Source organism: Excalfactoria chinensis, chromosome 15 (genome assembly GCF_039878825.1).
Source record: "Excalfactoria chinensis isolate bCotChi1 chromosome 15, bCotChi1.hap2, whole genome shotgun sequence".
Classification (NCBI taxonomy): Eukaryota; Metazoa; Chordata; class Aves; order Galliformes; family Phasianidae; genus Excalfactoria; species Excalfactoria chinensis.
The window spans coordinates 3,024,562-3,042,576 of record NC_092839.1 but is presented as its reverse complement, the minus strand read 5'-3'; the positions used below and the strand labels follow the sequence as shown (position 1 = coordinate 3,042,576).

Below are 18,015 nucleotides of genomic sequence, written 5' to 3'. Positions count from 1 at the left end.
TGAACGAACATAGATAATAGATTGTGGTCCCCATGAAACTCATGGAGGAGATACCAAACGGAATGCCTTTTTATTGTTTCACACATCAGCTGTAGATCTGAAGAACAAAGCCCTGCAAAGTTCCTTTTTTGTCTTCCCCAAAGCAATACCTGAAATCTTAGTTGCGATCCGTGTTGTGATGGGTGGCCCAAAGCCCTTCACTGTGCTGGCTTTGATGGTGAATGAATACGTAGTCCCTGGGTATAATCCTACAAAGAGGTGATGCGTTTCATTCCTTAGTTTGAAGACTTTCCCTCTTTGGCTGGACAGGTCAGCACTGGGATCCAGGGACCCGACGGCCTTGTAAGTAATCTGCAAATGAAGAACAAGGACAGTAAGGTGATAGTGGCCTTCTGCACCTGGCCTCTCTCTACAACCCTTTTTCACTCCCCTTTTGGAACCCAAGATCAAAAATAAAAGGGCAGATAAGTGCAGTATCACCAGTGAACCTCCCTGCGTTTGGATGCTGCCACGTGAATATCACCATTTTTCCAGGCTTTGCTTTGGATGAAACCAATTTCTTCCCTCCACTAAACCTTCAGCACATAGTGATGTACAACAAAAGGCACCAAGAATTGCTTTTTGTCCCCAGTCCCAAACTTCTGCAGCCGCAGCTGAGCACAGCACAACATGCAGAACTCTTGGGTCAATTTCCCATTCGACCCCCTCAGCACAAGGGGGAACTTTCAGTGCACGCAGGGACACATTTTCCACCAAGCAGTTGTTGTTTTCAGCAGGTTTTGTGAGAAGAAACGGGAGGCTGTTACTGACAACAGAATTGTCTGAATTCTTCTCCTAAGCCGAAGACATCGTGCCGAAATGAAAGACTGAAATTAAATGACAGGTCCACATGAAATAAACATCACCAAGCCTTTAGACAACAGTCCCACTCATTTTTCCTTGAGCTCACAAGACAGTTGCTGATAGAATTCCCTGTTTTTAGCCCCGGGCTGCAGGCTCAAACACAGCACCACACCTGAGAGCAATCCAGCCGGGCCGCAGCCCCGCATGCTCTGCACCACTAACACACCTGCAGGGAAACCCAGGCTGAACACACACCTTTGATATTCTGCTTGAGCTCCGTTCTGCTTACCCACGACAACCCCGCTGATACGCAGACACTTGCAAGGAAAGCTCATGACTTATTTACCAGCCAATTCCTCCCTCACCCTCCAAATTCAATCCAGAGGCAGCTCAATTTCAACTGAGCTGTCAATATAATATAACGCGCTCCGCTGCTCTCCTAACCTTTCCTTATATTATGGGATCCTCGCTTATTTGTAATGAAACACTATGAATAAATCAATGTATGTTAATATATGAAGTCTTCAATATTTTATGGAGGACTCCATGAAAATCTCATTCCCAGCTTTGCTGAACGAGTCTTTGAAAATTTCTAAGTTGCTCGTCTTGTGACAGGAGGAAAATGTTCAGTTCAGAGGAAAAATAAATAAACAATATTTAGAAGATGGGGCTTTAATAGGAACAGGATAAAAAAGGAATTATAAATAAGCAGCTTGCAGGCGATTCCATTGCAAACCTGCTAACTTTCCCAGGAATTACAACTGGCTTTTAAATTTTTATTGCATGCTGGAGACCTGAGAAAGAGACAGAACTTGGCGCAGTGATCATTAAAACAAGGCAATTAAATGCAGGGGGAGAAATGCTTAGTCCTGCTCCTTGTCCTCAGGCACGGTGAGGTGCACATGAGGCACTGCTGTGGCACCTGGATTGAACAGCACCTGTGCACCTCTACCTGCAGAACCTGAATGGGATCAAAGACCTTAAACAAAGAGATGTGACCCAGCCAAGGCCACAGCAAACTCCAGAATGAAAAATGCATGCGTGGTGTTTATTAGGAATGAACTGCTGCAGTCCATACGCTCTGTTTGTAAATAGAGTGTTAAAGCAGTAACAATTCCACGTGCTTCTGCAGAAGGAAATAATGGGGAGCTTGGGAAAATGATGAGGAACATCCACAAAGGCACCGGGCACCACGCTCATGGGGTGCCCTCTGCAAAGCCAGGGCTGTTTGTTTGCCAACACGCTGCTCAGAAGGCCATAAATGAAAGTGGAAGATGAAACTGTCCTCAATCTGCATTTAAATAAATGCACTCGCTTACCTTTACCAGTCCTAAAGTTAGTACAAAATGGGTTATTTTTCTTCATCAATATACATGCGTATCCCCTAAAGGCAAGTGGGTAAAAATGTTTTTGAGAGAGATGAAAAAACTAACAACAAGGAAAATCACTGAAATAAAAAGAGGGGGAGGCTTGCTGCTCACTAAAAGAGCACAAGGGATCTTAAACCAGCATGGGTTCAACTCATAAAAAAGTGGGAAGGAGAAAACAGCACTTGAGAGAACACATCTAAGATTGAGTTTACAGCTTGGGCCAACGTTCATAAAGATCATTGACTCGCATCAGTCACCGCCCCAAATGAGTTCTTCTAAGGACATGTAAACTGCGGTAAAGACACATTCCTGACATAACCAAACTGCAAGATGGTTCCTGCCACAGACCCCATTCACACAGATGTGAACCTTACTAAGCCAGGTAAGTGAGAACAGTCCTTGTACCCAGAACATAACAAGTTTTATATGGGAACAGGGAGAAGGGAAACAAAAACTGTAGTACAAAACTGCCAGTGTGTGCATGGCTCTGCAGCACGCAGCCCATGGGCAGAAACAACAGACAGGTAAGCGTAGCTGTGCCAGCAGACACAGCTTGTTACCTCGTTCAGATTGGATGTCAGAAGAAATTTCTTATCCAAAACAGTGGTGATGCAGTGGAACAGCTGCCCAGGGAGGTGGTGGGGTCCCCATCCCTGGAGCTGCTCCAGATCTGCGGAGATGTGGCACTGAGGGATGGTTTGGGGTTGGACTTGGCGATCCTAATGGCCTTTTCCAACATCACTAAGTATATGATTGTATGATTTCAGTGCTCATACAAGAGCAAGGCTCGAGCTCTTCTCAGCTGCCCACAGTAAGAATGATGTGGTGAGGGAGGTTTTGTGGGCCTGAGTACAGCTGTGCTCCTAGCTCTGCTGATGGCCTCCTTCACAGCCATATTCTCTGAGCCTCCGTTTTGCCATTTATAAAATGAGGGCTATTACACTCCTCCACATGAACATTTTTGAGGTTGAGGGCTTCTATGCATTTCCATAACTGCTGAGTGCTGATGGTTAAGCAGCAAAATCACAGGTGAAATGTGAAGTGGCCCCAAAAACAGAGCGCTATTTGGAAAAGGAGGCAAACTCTCTCTCAGCTCAGAATAAAGCAGAATCATTTTTCCCTTCTGCGCCAGCCGGGCTGCTTGCTGCTGGCCACCCCACAGCCCCACTGCTCAGGCCCCAGGCTCACCATACACTTCTCGCAGCCAGGATAATCTCTAGTTGTGGAAGCTTACTTATTTCTTCACCAGAAACATCTGCAATGTGCTATAGCATGCATCTGTGCTTCCTTACAGAACAAAAAGTTGCTGTAATGTATCAGTTATAAATTGGGTTTCATGTATAAGTAAGTGGATGGAGTTTGTTTTTGCAAAGCGTACATGCATCACCGCTACTTTTCTGAAGGCATCAGTGTATTCTGCCCATGAATAAACCTGTCAGCAAAGCATCCTGATGAGAAAAGCTCCTGCAGGCAGTGACTGCGTTCCCATCCCCATGTTTCTCTAAGGATTCTTGCCTGTAGATGGAAGAAAACAACAACACACTGCAATCCCATCCTAAATCCAGAGTGTTTGTCAGCTCGGTCGTGCACCACAATGTATGAGAGGCTGACAGAGCAGAGCTGCAAATCATCTGCACATAGATCAGCTGGTGGTGAGGTGAGCAGGCACTGAGAGATCCCACCCTTCCCCTGAATTGATGCAAAGTTCTGAGGGAGGAGAAATTTCAGAGAATCAAACGTAGAACATTTTTTCAACAAGAAACCATGGAAATTTGTGACTCCATAGGAGCCGCTTTAACATGCACTGAAACATGCGTAGAGAAGAAATATGGCATTTCCTAGAATAAGAAGGCTGCTGAAATAAGCACCTGCTTCTCCTCGCTGGTATGCTGACTATTTATCTTCATTTCTTGTTCCGAGTGTCAAACCATTTCATTACAAAATAAACAAGAGATTCTAATCTAAGAAAATGATATGACTCAATCACCAGACAACAGCTGCTCCAAATTATTTTAAAATAATCTATTTTAAAAGACAAGCCGTGTCACATCACGCTGCTGTGTTCTGCAAAAGAAACCCAGACAATAAAATTAAACATTTTAAAACCTAGACAGAAAACAAACAACAAGAGGCTCAAAAAAAAAAAAAAAAAAAAGGAAGAATTTCACTTTGATTGAAAATATTGAAAATATTTGTTTTGACTCTGATGCAGAATAAATGCAAATAAGGAAAGGAGGAAACGTCTCACAAGACTGAAGCTCGATGTTTTTTAACCAGCTCCCCAGTTATCTCCTGCACAGCAGACAGCTGTCGCCCTCTGAAAGCCACCCCCCCACACTCACTGCAGTGGCTGCCTTGAGTTTGCAGGCGTTGTTTGCAATTTACCTTTGGGCTCCTGGGTGACTCAGTGGTCTCAAGGAGAAATTTTAGGGGCCAACACTGCTGCTGTTGTGATCACAGCAAACGCCAGTCCAGGCTACGGCACAGTGAGACCAAGAAACAGACAAATAGATCCTAAATCTTCCTTTCGCTTTCAGCATTAGGAAATGTTTCTTAAACTGAAGCAGTACATTGGAAGTAATCAAAAGATCAGAAGGCAGAGGAACTCAGGGAGATAAGAGCCACGTTCGCAGCACAGCAGGAGGATGAGCCCCCCCAGACAGCAGAAGGATGAGCCCCCCCAGACAGCAGGGACATCCTCAGGGTGCACAGAATACACCAGACTTTGCTCAGCTCAGCGTCCATCCAAACAGCCAAATGTGGCCAGGCCAGTCCAGATTCCTCATGGATAAAACGTAGGACACATCAACAGAATAAATTCTTTCTGACACTTTCCAGTTTAGCTGATTTCCAACTGTTTAGTGACATACCTGCTGTGATAGGAGAATCAAAATTCTGTGGAGAATAAACCACAACAGGTCAGTGTCAGAAACAGGATGGTTACTGAGCTCACTCCTTGTTATTTAAGCAGACATCCAACCTACACCAGTGCTCCCAGCCCCACCAACCAGCAGCTCCCCAGTTTACTCCATTCTACTCCGTGTTTTATACAATTTAAAGTTCAGAACAGCAGCCCCTTGAAATCACTGACCAAACACTGTGTTAGCAGCCACAGAATGAAGACATAACACTGAGAGCACAGCTCTCTCCTCCTTCACACCGCCTAATTTAACACAATTTGCTGGGGAGAAGTGAATGCTTTACTAGCTGTCATCATCTGACTGTAAAACTTCTATTACGATGTAAGACTTCCATCCTCAAAGGAAAGACCACAGCAGAGAGAGTAAATGAACTAGGAAGCATGGGGCTGTTCTCCACTGCAAATCTTTCTTCAGAAGGAAACACATAATTATAAGTGTAACAAATTCATTCTTAACTTGTGTGATTTTTCCAGCCCTCTCAGATGTACGGGCAACTGTGTGTCCACACCAAGCAAAAAGGCACTGTAATGCTGGAGTGTATTACCATGGGGGTCCATCTGTATTATCATACATAACACCAGTAAGGAGAAGAACAGCTGAAAACTGGAGGCCAAAAAGTTTACCCTGTAGGGTTTGTACTGTTAAGAACATGGTAATTAAACAGCAAAACAGACCATCAAGGGATGTGATCAATTACCCTTTGGGTTTAGACATTCCTTGGAAGGATGCATTGTGGCACAGTCGTGAGGACCTGAGCTCAATATAACAATAAATCATGATAAAGATGTCATCACTTTGTTGTAATGGCCCTTCTTGCCCTGCAGTACTGTGCACTAAGCCCCCTGGGAGCCCTGGATGGTTGTTTAGATTCTCTTTAATCCTCTTAAATAAATTAACAGGGAGATATTCTGCTCAAGCCGTGGCTGTTGTATCCATTTGATCTTCCTGTACATCAGCACATTCAGGTAAGCTCTCACACTGATGAATAATGAAGTTATTAGGATTTCATGTGCAATAACCTTAAATCTGAGGGCAGCAAACTCTGATGTCTCAGGATTGAGAGCTTGTCAGTCAAGGCAAAAACATGTTCATACGGTCCTTCTCCCTGAAACCAATACAACGCTACACATCACTTTATGTTAAATGTCATATAGAATTAATTAATGTCCATGAGCAAAACTTGGTCCCTACAACCACATTCATCACCAGCCATTAGGACCACAAGTTTCCCCTCTGATTTCAGGGACCGCAGCCTGTTGGAATGCAAATGCTAAGTACAGCTGTTAAATCAAACACTACTTTGTAGACACATTATGCAGCTCTATATATCTATTTCCCATTTTTGTGACAGCCTGCACAGCAATTCAGTGAAGGCATCTGAAACCCATGAATCCATTACATTTATCCCCTGCATCCCCATTGATGTTTTATATCCCCATCCCTACAAAGCGGCCCATCCTGCCTCCTCATTCTCCCTCACACAACCCCCACCACAAGGGCATACTTGGAGCTGACAGCTGGCAGCATATTCACTTTTTCAGCTAGCAGCATTCCAGCTCAGAGCCTGCTTCTTGCTATGGAGAGACCTAAAGGTACAACAAACCCACCACATACGGAGGTACCAGCCTCAGCAGGGACATCCCTGACTGTGCCCTACACCCCTGCTGAGCCAAAAAAAAAGGAAGCTTTTCTTGGATTATTATTGCTTTTTCAACCCCTGGCTTCAGAAACAAGGCCTGGAATTGGAATTTATCCACGGGTCCTTTATTTGTCCATGAGCCCCATCCCTACCCCAGAGCAGCAGCTTCCCCCACCTGCAGGCAGCCACATCCCCGCACTCCTTCATACTCTGGCTTCCATCCCACAACAGGGCTGGCACAGCATTCCCCAGACTGATGAGAAAAGTTTGTTGCGGACAAAATGTCCAGGACTAGAATTCCTTACACAAGTCAGGAGTGCAGAGAGAAAAGGGGTGGGATATCAGCGCTGTGCCTGCAGATGGATGGGAGGGGAAGCAGCTGAGAAGCCTCATGCTTGAAAGTACCTTGGGAAACAATAGGCTATTTCATTTTTAATCTTGCTTTACATATTCCACTCTATGCTCTAATAAAGCCTACAAGCAAATTTCATTTTTCCCCTGTTTCCCAAAAATAAACACAAACAAACCAAGGCACTAAAGTCTGACAAATATCCTTGAACTCAAAGTTATTAGAACATTTCCTTCATTTCCTGAGTCACTGCCTGAGGGAAGCAGTGCTCCTCAAGCCAGGTGTTAAGAAGCCATGTGCTTTACAAGTTAACTGTGTGTAGAAGGAAACCAGCTCCAGCTGACAGCGTCTCCTAGATGGTACCTTTCAGTTTAGTTGGGGTCAGCAGGGTATAGGTGAAGCTGCCTCCTGAGCATCTCGTGTGATACCACTTCAGGAATCACTGACCTCACAGATACCAGCTCATACCATAACTGGATTGCTCTGCTGTGTTAACCCGACTTCCTGAAACACGTCATTTTGAATCTGAGTGTGTAACATAAAATATCTAACATCAAAAGCAGCCTGCATTACAATCTGAAAGAAGAACAAGAAATGACCAGTCCCAACCATAGGTTCCCCTCCTACCTTCGAGCTGGAACTGACTACAAAAGGATTATCAAAATGCTCCTAAAATGACATGCATCCCTTACATAGCTCGGCCCAATGAGCTGGAGCTGGCTTCTCCCCAGTCACTGCACGCCAGGCTAAGCTGTGATGAATTAATTGCCCTGTCCTCTTCAGTGACATCTCCTGGAATCAGGGATTAAGCTGAATATCAACAATTAGCACAGCTGAATTCAAACCTGACAGCCCAACACCTCTGCCTGGAATTTAGTTAGGAATGAAAATCGGCTCCTTTCATCTCAGAGCCTCTTGCTCAGGACCATCCTCAGCAGCACAGCACAGACAGCTCCCAGGCATTTTAAGTGGGCCCTGCAATACAGGGAGCAAGTTACAAAGTAGTGTCACCATCAGCTGTGACCCAAGAGCAAAGAGCAGTCCATGAGACAGAGCACAGATTTCCATTTCCACATGTGTCAGAAGAGGTGTTTGCTTCCCTGAAGGGAGCATGAAGGACCAATCCCCATCCAGGTGTGCCACCCTGAGATGCTGCAGAGCATGCCTGCACCACGGGCAAGGAACAGCAACTAATGGTAAACCCTCAATTTATTTCACAAAACACCATCTCATTGAAATGGGGCATCACTTAGGAGGCAGAGGGGGGAAAATGCGTCAGATCAGCTTATTCAAACTGAGTCCACAGCTCCTCTAAAAAGATGAGCCCTGCAATGGATAATATGGCTAACACAAGCCAGAGATACACATGTTGGTCAGATCACAGCTTAAGCCCCCTACCAGGCTATGGGAAGCTCTGCTAAGGCCTTGGTGACATTCACACTGAACAAAAGCAGCAAGAAGAGCAACTGCACAGCTGAATACCAACCAGCAGTGTCTCACCAGCTGACAACGAGGATGTTTGGTACAACATACAAGCTGGAAGCACCTAAGCAAACACTTTGAGCCCAGCAATCTACTCAAATACATATTTATCTTCCTTTACTGCTAAAGGCACATAAGTGCATGGCCACGTGCTCATCTCAAAAGGAGATGGATAAGTGAATCAAGCCCAGAGCTGCTCTGTTAGGATAAGATGCACCAACCTATGAAAAGTCACACACACAAAATAGTAAAAAATGACCTTAAAAGAAGGAATCGGCACTAACGACCAGAACTCACCCATAAACCAGCACTACCCCGGACCCCTGCAGTTTCTCTCAGGCCAGCACCATAAATCAAACTCCATTTTCCCCACACTGGCTGCCTGGTGCTCCTCTTACAGCCTGCATCTTTGTTTTCTGACATAGCACAGAACTTAAACACCAGCATCTCAGGTTCCAATTACACACGAACAAAAGGCATAAGGCTTGCTGTGCTCTGCTGCTCATCCAATAACCTGCATGCCTGTACCTACCCAAGTTCTCCTGATGCTACTAACTTCCCAACATGAGCTTCCCGTAGCATGCCAGGAAGGCAGAATGCATTAAGACAGAAGGTATGCCTATTTTTCTTTTGCATGGTCTGTTAATAACAAAGGCAGTGGCTGCAGTTTATACAGCTCCCTCTCTAGTTATGCCATCAGCTGTCCCACCTTTGCATTTTCCTCACCAGGGAGATAAGAAAACCACACACAGTAAGTGAAGGCCAGAAATAGGCTGTGCAATTTCCGTGCCCATTTTCCTATGTTTTAAATTAACACCTTCCCACTCCCCATCCAGCACAATTCCCCACGATATACGCTGGCTGGTCACAAAGATTCTGGAAACTGTTCCAGGTCAATCTGTTACAATTCAGCCTTACAATGCAGAAAGGAGCACAGCCCAGTTCCCCCCCCCACAAATGCACACCTGCCATAAATAACAGGGCCAGAACTTCTTCCTCTTGAAGCCAACATTAGAATCCCTGTTTAAACATTTCTGAGTAAAAGCAAATAAACCCACCCGAACTGCTTTGGACAGCAAAAAAAAGCCAAGTTGCTTTTAGCAGAAAACCGGTCAGCTTTTCCAGCCAGATAACACAGAGCAAAGAACATAAATTTTTCTATGCAAAGTATTTGCTTGGGATGCAGTGGTTAAGATGCTGCCTTGCATAACAGTATTTTTAGCAAGACCGAACATATTTTCCTGAGTAACTTTGCCAAGGTAGACAAGGTGAAGTGCTCAGGAATACTACCCAGCAACCCATGTGGCTGTCAGCAGAAGGCTGCACCTGCTGGTCCCATCCTGCTAGAACAGAGCCACAGACGTAAGGGCACAGAGCTGGGAAATGGGAAGGAATACAGGAGATGCACCCAAATGCAGATCTATGCTGGGAGCACAGCCCATGCTTCCCAAAGTGGGGATGGAACCAAAACAGGGACTATCTGTGAGCTGCACACCTTGTGCCAGTTGCACAGGGAGAGCCCTGGGGTACAGCTTTAGGAAGCCCTGCAGCTGCATGAAGATAAGGCAGCAGCATTGCAGCTGGGCACACCCCCAGATATGAGGTGCCCATGGAGCAGAGGTGTGTGCCTCTCTGCCCCCATTACCACCACTGCAGAGCTGTACAGGAGCTGAATCTGTGAGATAAACAGCCTGCTGCTCCTCAGCCCAAAATCTTTTCTGACAATCTTCCTACATCTCATCAAAATACACGATTTATACCATCCAAACCCTAAAGGATTTCCCCTATGCTCTCATTTGAAAAAAGCCATTCAGCTCCCTTACAAACATGAATTCCAATCACCTGCACAACACCCTCCCCAGCTGCAAAGTTCCTGCTCTCACTCAAGGCCATGAGGCTTCACCCCATGATTTTGCTTTCCACACTAGTCCAAATCTTCCATCAAAAAGAAAACAGAGACACCAGGGCCTTTAAAGAGACTTCATAGCATTCATACCCAGAGGGCTTTCATTTGTGCACAGACTGTTTGTGACTCTCACTGAACAAAGTCTCTGTTGCCCGTTTCCTCTTGAATAAATGCTGGGCCTAATTTTCTGATGTCCTGGGGAGAGCCCAAAGTCAGGAGAGAGCTGGAGAAGCAACCTTGAAGAAGCAACATTGCTTGTTCCTCAAGACATAAAAGCACGAGAGGATATACCTGTGTTGTATTTTTTGCAGGTGCAATAGGTGCTACATGAATGAAATCCAACTCCTGGTCTTCCCCAGCCAGGTTTGCTGCAGTAAGTTTCCTGGATCATTCACCTGAACTGCATTTCCACAAAAGCCACAGGCTATAAAGCACACTGTGTGTAAAGCAAGTTAAAAGCTCCTACAAAAAATGAACATTTTGATGTTTAAGTGACTTTCCACACTGAGGGGTCTCAGAGCTGTGCATTAGCTGAAAATGGGCACGTCTCATTGAATCACTTAACACTCTATGCAGAGGGCAAAGGCACATGGCAACCTCACTATGGAGATCGTGTTTGAGGGCCTGAAGCCAAAGGAAGCAGCGTGGTCCCCCAGTGCCCAGAAATAACTGCATTGTAGATATGGAGTATTTTACACTGGAAAGCTTTGGTTGTAGCTGTGTTATTTTGTTTCCTAAGTGCATATTCTGGAGACCAGAGGATTGAATGATCTCCAGATGCCTCCCAGCTCCAATCTGGATCTTACGGTCCTGTAGTCAACTTACAATCCACATGGTAACACTTCTGCTGCACTTCTAAATGCTTTGCAAAACTCCTGGTGGAACACACTTGCTGTACTCCATCACTCTTGCCAGTACTTGTATTCAAAATGGAAGCAAAGAAACATTTATTTCCTATCACAACCCTTCATTGGATTCTCATTTTGCATCGTCTGTATGAATACAGTCATTGTCCCTTATTGCCAAACATAAATGGTGCTCATCTGAAAAAACACGAGATCAGCTCCATCCCCTTTTCTTTGTTTGGCAGCAGCACTCCAGGCAGCGTTCCTTTCACCCCTCTTTCTTATGACCTATTCCTCCTGATGCACCAAAGATTCTTGGGACTCTTTTAGGCTACATTAAAAGGCATCACCATTAGAAGAATCTCAAAAGATGAAGTTTAAAATAGACTAATTTACTCCTCCACCTGCCCCCTTAGGATAACCCAGCTTTGCTTCTTCCCCTTTCACCAATGAGCTGGAAAATCAAGCACCAAGCAGCCAGCTGACTTTGGCCAACTCCAACTCTGCTTTACAAATAGGAGCTCTGCCTTCATTCCTGGTCCTTTGCTCAGAGTCCTCCACCTGTTCTCCATTGGCACCAATTGGAACTTGCATCACTATCTCCTACTCCTTTTTTACACACAAAAGTGTTTGGAAAAGCCAGAACTGAAAGAAGACAGCTTGGCTTCTCCATGACATTGTCACAAAGGGCCGGGAGAAGCCACAGTGCCAACATCACTGCTGTGTCAATGTCTGGACACAGAGCTGGAGCAGGTGGCAGGGAGGAAGCCAACAGCTTTTAGCTTGTCATCGCGAGGAGGTAAGCAAGGTTAACTGCTGCAGATGTAGACTTCAGCTCTGCACACTGGGAATCACACACTAAAAACAGACTTGAAGGATGCTGGCACTTTTCAAAATGGACCTCGTTAGATTTCAATTAAAAAGCAAAACTGGAAAAGCAGAGAACACAAGAGTGGGTTCTCTGCTGAAGGTATTGAAGGCCTCTTTTACTTCTCTCTCTCACACACTGTCCTGTATTTTTCAAACCCATCACTCTAAGCCATTCCTCCTACAGTGGGAACACAAGGCAAGCAGAACCCAGGCACTGCATGCAGCACTGTGCCTACAGGCACACAAGGAAGAGACACTGACCCACAGGTGCTTGGTAGAACTGCCCGATGTACCCTCACCTCCACCTATCAAACAAGTCATAGTAGTTTAATTTGCTGTACTGAGGTCTCAGACTCCATCTTAACAAAATTCCAGGGAAGGCATTAGGCCAGGGGCTTCTACAAATCAAAACTAGGGAGAGTGCGTACACATTGCCACAGCAACCACGGGATTCAAGAACCTAAATGACAACAATACCAAAGCTACACATCTACAAGTCTCCCAGCCTGAGCTGCAGTAACATCAATACAAACATGCAGAAAGCTCTTGGCTAATGTAGGCCTAGAAATTCTTCCAGTCTCGGTTGATTCACAGTTTCACTCTTAAAGCCTGCAAGGTTCAACTGCAAATAGCATAAGAATGATCACTTCTTCCTGAACACATCAAAGCTGAGTACAGTATTTTGTGCCATATTTTAGCTTCATTTCCAGATTTTGCAGACACGTCGTGTGCTCTCTCAATCTATCCCATCAGCTGAAAGAAGGCAATAGGCACGGAAAAAGAAATGGAAACACCACATTTAGCCATACCTAACACATAGTGGGAATGTCTGGTGGGTGCTACCTAAACTTACCCTGAAAGAACAGCACATCGTTCTATAGAAGAAAAATGATCTTGCAGTAACATCTTGAATTATGCTTTGCAGCAATCTCAAATGGATTGAGCAGCTGTTCCTGGACTCCATGCAATATTTGTGCCTTTTTTACCAGCAAGCATTCAGACTCTGAATAGCAATAATGAGAATGCAAACTTGACTGGCTCAGCTTTGGCTCCTAAGCATATGACATGAGTAGGTTAGTATCAAGATGTGACAAACTGGAGTGCAGACACCTGGGCCTGAAAAGTCACGCTGAAAACTTAAGTTTATGCTGCTTCTCCTTGTTTCTTATTAAAATAATTTGGAGGTTTGAAAGTGAAACAGATTTATGAATTCACTGGGGAACGGGAGAGTGTCATCACACAGTAATGGAAAGGCAGTTTTTATATTGATTCAAATTAAGGGTAATTTATTGGGGGAATAAAAAAAAAAGCCATGATTTGCATGAAAGATGTTGCCTAAAGACACAGCAGTCTAAGCATGTCTTGATATATTTCATGCATACAGACACAGACTGGTGCAACTCACCCTGCTAAGTGAATTAGCAAGCTGCACTGCTCTGCACTGACTCCCTCGGTTTATGATCAGCAAGAGAAAAACCAATCCGTCATAAGGCTTTGCGCTGTGATAACTCAATCCTTTTGCACTTCAAGAGCAGCTTCTCCCCCTTTTTAATTTGGAGCAGTCTGATCCTTCCTACCCACTCTGTCCCTCCCAAGCAATGAAGCAGTGCTGTGGCTGTGGGGTGCACCGGGACCCCTCCTCCTCAGCTGCTTTTGTCCTCATGGGGCTTTCACCCAGGTTTTTGCCAGAGGAAACGAGAGTAAATGAGAACCTTTCTCAGTGAGCTCAGGTTCCCAGCGAGGCCACCTGAGCATATACATCAGTCCCAGCAAGATCAGTAAGCACTGATCAAATGATCCAATCAAAGCCACTTGCTAAGGGAAGCCACTCTCCATGTTTAAGTCTTGCAGGTCCAGTGTTTCTCAAACTTCAGATTTGAATGTTATCACAGAATCACTCCAGTGGGAAAGGACCCTTGAAGGCCCAACTTCTCTGCAATGAACAGGGCCACCCATTGTTCCATCAGATGCTCGGAGTCCTGTCCCCTGACCTTCAGTGTCTCCAGTGATGGGGCATAAATTACTGCAGAGATTACAACAGTTTCAGAGAACATCAGAGATCTCAACAGGGCAACGTTTTCTGACCTAAATGCTCTGCCTCCACTCAGTACCAGGATCTCTCCAGCCAGAGTGATGGGAACTCAGCTGAGTGCCAGCAGGACCAGGTGGGCACCGATGGCCCAGAACAGCATTTCCATCCCTAGGCTGTGGCAAGGAGCAGCTTCCTATGTGCTCCCACTGCCACCAGCTGGGATGTAGTTATGCAACCCCAACATCAACTCAACAAGCCTACTTCTTCTGGAGCATCTCACTGCGAAGCGTTTCTGTCTACAAAAAAATGTGATTTCAATAAATGAGTGTAAGAAACCAGAAGAAAAGCACACTGCATTCTCTTGCCTTCAGCACACTTTACATCCTGCCATTACTCCATCGCACCACAAACAAATCCATTGGAGATGCAGTCTCCACAAGCAGGCTATGTGAGCAGCACGCTGGGCAAACATGCAAAGTACTGATCTCACTAGACTAAATGCTTACACGGGACATGAGTCAGTTTCCATTTGCACATACATGCTCCAGGAGTTAAGGATTTGATAGAAGCAATCACTCCACAAAGGCAGAACGGGGTCTGAGCAGCCCAAGTTTGCATTTTGCCTTTTGCATACACACTGTTTAACAGCAGGGAAGCATGCAAACAGAATTCAGACAGCTTTATGGAAACCTGGCTTCTGGGGGAACTGCTCCGTGGCAAACAATAGCAGGATTCAAAGTAAATCTTACAGCCAAGGAGAAAGCCCCTGTGATGGGGGAAATGGCATGAAATGCTGAAAAGCCTCTTACAAAGGCAAATTATCACAGTGGCAAAGGGAACATCTACAAACCCAGTTCATAGGAAGCAGTAATTAATAAAGCCAGAGAAAAATGTAAAAATCTAATGAATAATATGAAGTGTTCAAACAAATTGCCAGTTTAATAGAGTGGAATGACAGAGGCAAAGTGTGGGGAGTACAATCCCAAGGTTCTGTAAGCAGATAGAAAATTCATGGATCGAGAGAGAAGAAGAAAAGGTGATTTGGCATCAAAGGAAATAATTATTCTTCAAGTAAATAAGAATTAGAATGAACATTTATATTGTCTCTTCTCCTCCTCTGATCGTCTCCAAAGCTCAAACCCATTTTAGTTTGCACACTTAGATAATTAAAGCTCTAGAAAGAATATCATTTTTAATGAGCCATTTCTGGACAAAACCAGCACAGCTTAAAACACACCCAAGTACTTTGATTAGTACATCAAGTTTCTATTAGCTTCCACAGTGCAATAAGTTCAAGAAAACGGCTTCCTGCTGATCCAGTTATGATCCTGGTTTTAGGCAGGTTTTAAAAATTAGAAATACATTGGGGATTTTTGTATTTAATGGCTTGAATTCAATAAAAATTACACTTAAGTCAGTTAAATAAATACTGAGTCAAATCCTCGGCTAAGACAAACAGGAAAGCCTTGCTGAAGCTGCAGTGGTACCAGAGCTGGGCACTTGGTATGGACAAAAAAGCCCACTCTCTCCCCAGCTGCCAGCCCTAAAAGTTCACATCTCACTGTAAGAGCCATGCTGGGTGCAGCTCTTCTCACGTCCCATAACAGGGGCAGGCAGGCCTCACCTCATCCATGAATCTGCTTTCAAACTCCACCCAAAGCGATCAGAGCACCAACAAAGAAGCCATGAACCAGACAGGCCCCAGTTCACAGTCATTCCTAACAATGGTATCCACCTTCCTAGATGACATCCACAGAGACCCACCATTCCTAACTTACATTCTGCAGGTCCAAATATTCACAGGCTATTGGGCAGAAGAAATGTGTGACACAGCTAATCACAGCATACCTGGAACAGCATTGCACAAGTCAAGATGCAACCTGAAAAAGCAGCCATCAGGGAATTAGCCTGACCCTACAATGTTAACATAAGCAAACCAAGCTGAAATAACTCTTCAGTAAAGCACCACTTTGCATTCATTCAGCATGTCATCATAACCTCAGGATGGCTCCCAAAATAAGAAGCACTGCTCCCACAATTAGGATATAGCTACACATTTCCATTCTAGACACGCGTACCGTGTTTAGAAGTACGGTACAATGAGTACTCTAAGTGGGAAGAGAAGTAATGCAAGTACAAGAGCACAAGCTACACTCTGACACAAAGTCATTATTTTTCAGTCTCTGATGTCTGCAAGGCCTGCTCACAAAATTCATCTGCAGAGAGAGCACTCTTCCCACTCTTACAGCAATGAGGACCTGGTGTAGTTTCAGATCCTACCAGGCGTGGAGGCTTTTTCCTCACTTTTTTCACTCCCAAGCACAACTGCTTCTATCTTCACCTGAAAACTTCACCCTGAAAACTAACCAAAGACCTGAGAGCACAGCTGCTAGAAACAACTCGATGCAAGATGAGGTTCCCTGCTCATGCCCCCCTTTGCAGCACCCAGCACCTGAGATGCCAAAGGAGCTGTAATGTTTCCCAGGAATGGTACCAATGGTACCAGACAGGGACTGCAGCTGCAAACCAAGAAAAAAAAAGAGAAGAAAAGCCAGTTTTGGTTAACAGCCAAGCAAAACCAATCAAACTTCAAGACCACTCTTATTAGAAAAGTCTATCATCATAACTAACTAGAACGTGGAGGTAGATGCAACCCCCTTCCAAGAGAAATAATAGCCAAGGCTGTTCTTACAGCGTATCTTCTGCCAGTGAAGGTGAGAGCCTCAGAAATCACTCCAGAAACAGACTCAGATACAGCTGCATAGAAATTCAGGTTGTTGAGCTACAAAGCAGTATCTACCCAACTGCCCAGTTTCCAAACCCCTTAGCATAAGGTAGGAACCCCTCAGCTATTGGTGGTCATCCATTGACCCTGCTGGGGATGTTTAACAATGGCTTCTCCATGCAGCAGGCAGTGATGTTAAGTTCCATTTCATAGCAGAAGACTGCAATGATACCTAGCAATATTCCCACCCACTGAAGCATATTTCACTCCAGGGAGTTCGGTGTGAAAAAGAAACGCTGTTGAACAGAAGGCAACATATCTTCCTCTATGTTCAAATCCAGGGGCTTGTTTGCTTGCAATGACAAGCAGAAAAAACAAGTGTCACCTCAGAGCAGAGCTCTGTCACCTCATCTGTTACCTCCTTTAAAATAAAGGCTCTCTGAGGGGCAGCTGAGGCTGAATGGGTTGTACCAGATTGCAGTGCATCTAGCTGCTGGCAGTATTTATAATCAGGAAGGTTTATAAGCAGAAATATTTATAAGCAGTAAATTTAGAGGTTGACACATTGCTAAAGCTGTGCTAAACATGACATGGTGCACTGTCCAAATGCCGCATCCCCTCAGGTGAGAAGGGGATGCCAACGAAAGCATTCTACACATGAACTGATGCCTGCCCTCCTTCAGTTTTTGGGAGCTCATACTATCTCCAAAAATTTTCTAAAGGAAACTAAAAGGAAAGCAGAATTAATCCCTCCTTTAAGACATTCCATCTTTCACATCCAGAAGTTAGAATGGAGACTGAAAAAGAGACCTGTTAACTGCTCTTGCAATTATATTGTTTCATTCTGCTTTTGAAGTGGGGGGGGAGATAATAAGATGCCTGCACTGGGCAAGATGCAAACATGTGAGTGCTGAGGGACAACATGCCAGCACTCGGCTCTAAGGACATGCAGCAAACAGGTCTCCTTACAACCAAGGCAGCGCAACAGTACCAGCTTACTGGTTCAGACTTCCTGTTGATTTCCTTATCCACA

The 18,015-nt window shown here is 44.8% G+C and overlaps 1 protein-coding gene across 10 annotated transcripts in view; it reads right to left on the bottom strand.

Moving 5' to 3' along the window:
• Positions 1 to 18,015, bottom strand: part of PTPRT (protein tyrosine phosphatase receptor type T) — a 405,976-nt gene that overhangs the window by 107,944 nt on the left and 280,017 nt on the right. For all 10 annotated transcript variants that reach the window (XM_072350259.1, XM_072350261.1, XM_072350264.1 and 7 more), the window contains exon 10: positions 150 to 351. In XM_072350259.1, coding sequence (XP_072206360.1) covers positions 150 to 351 — 202 coding nt within the window. The remainder of the gene's footprint in view (positions 1 to 149; positions 352 to 18,015) is intronic.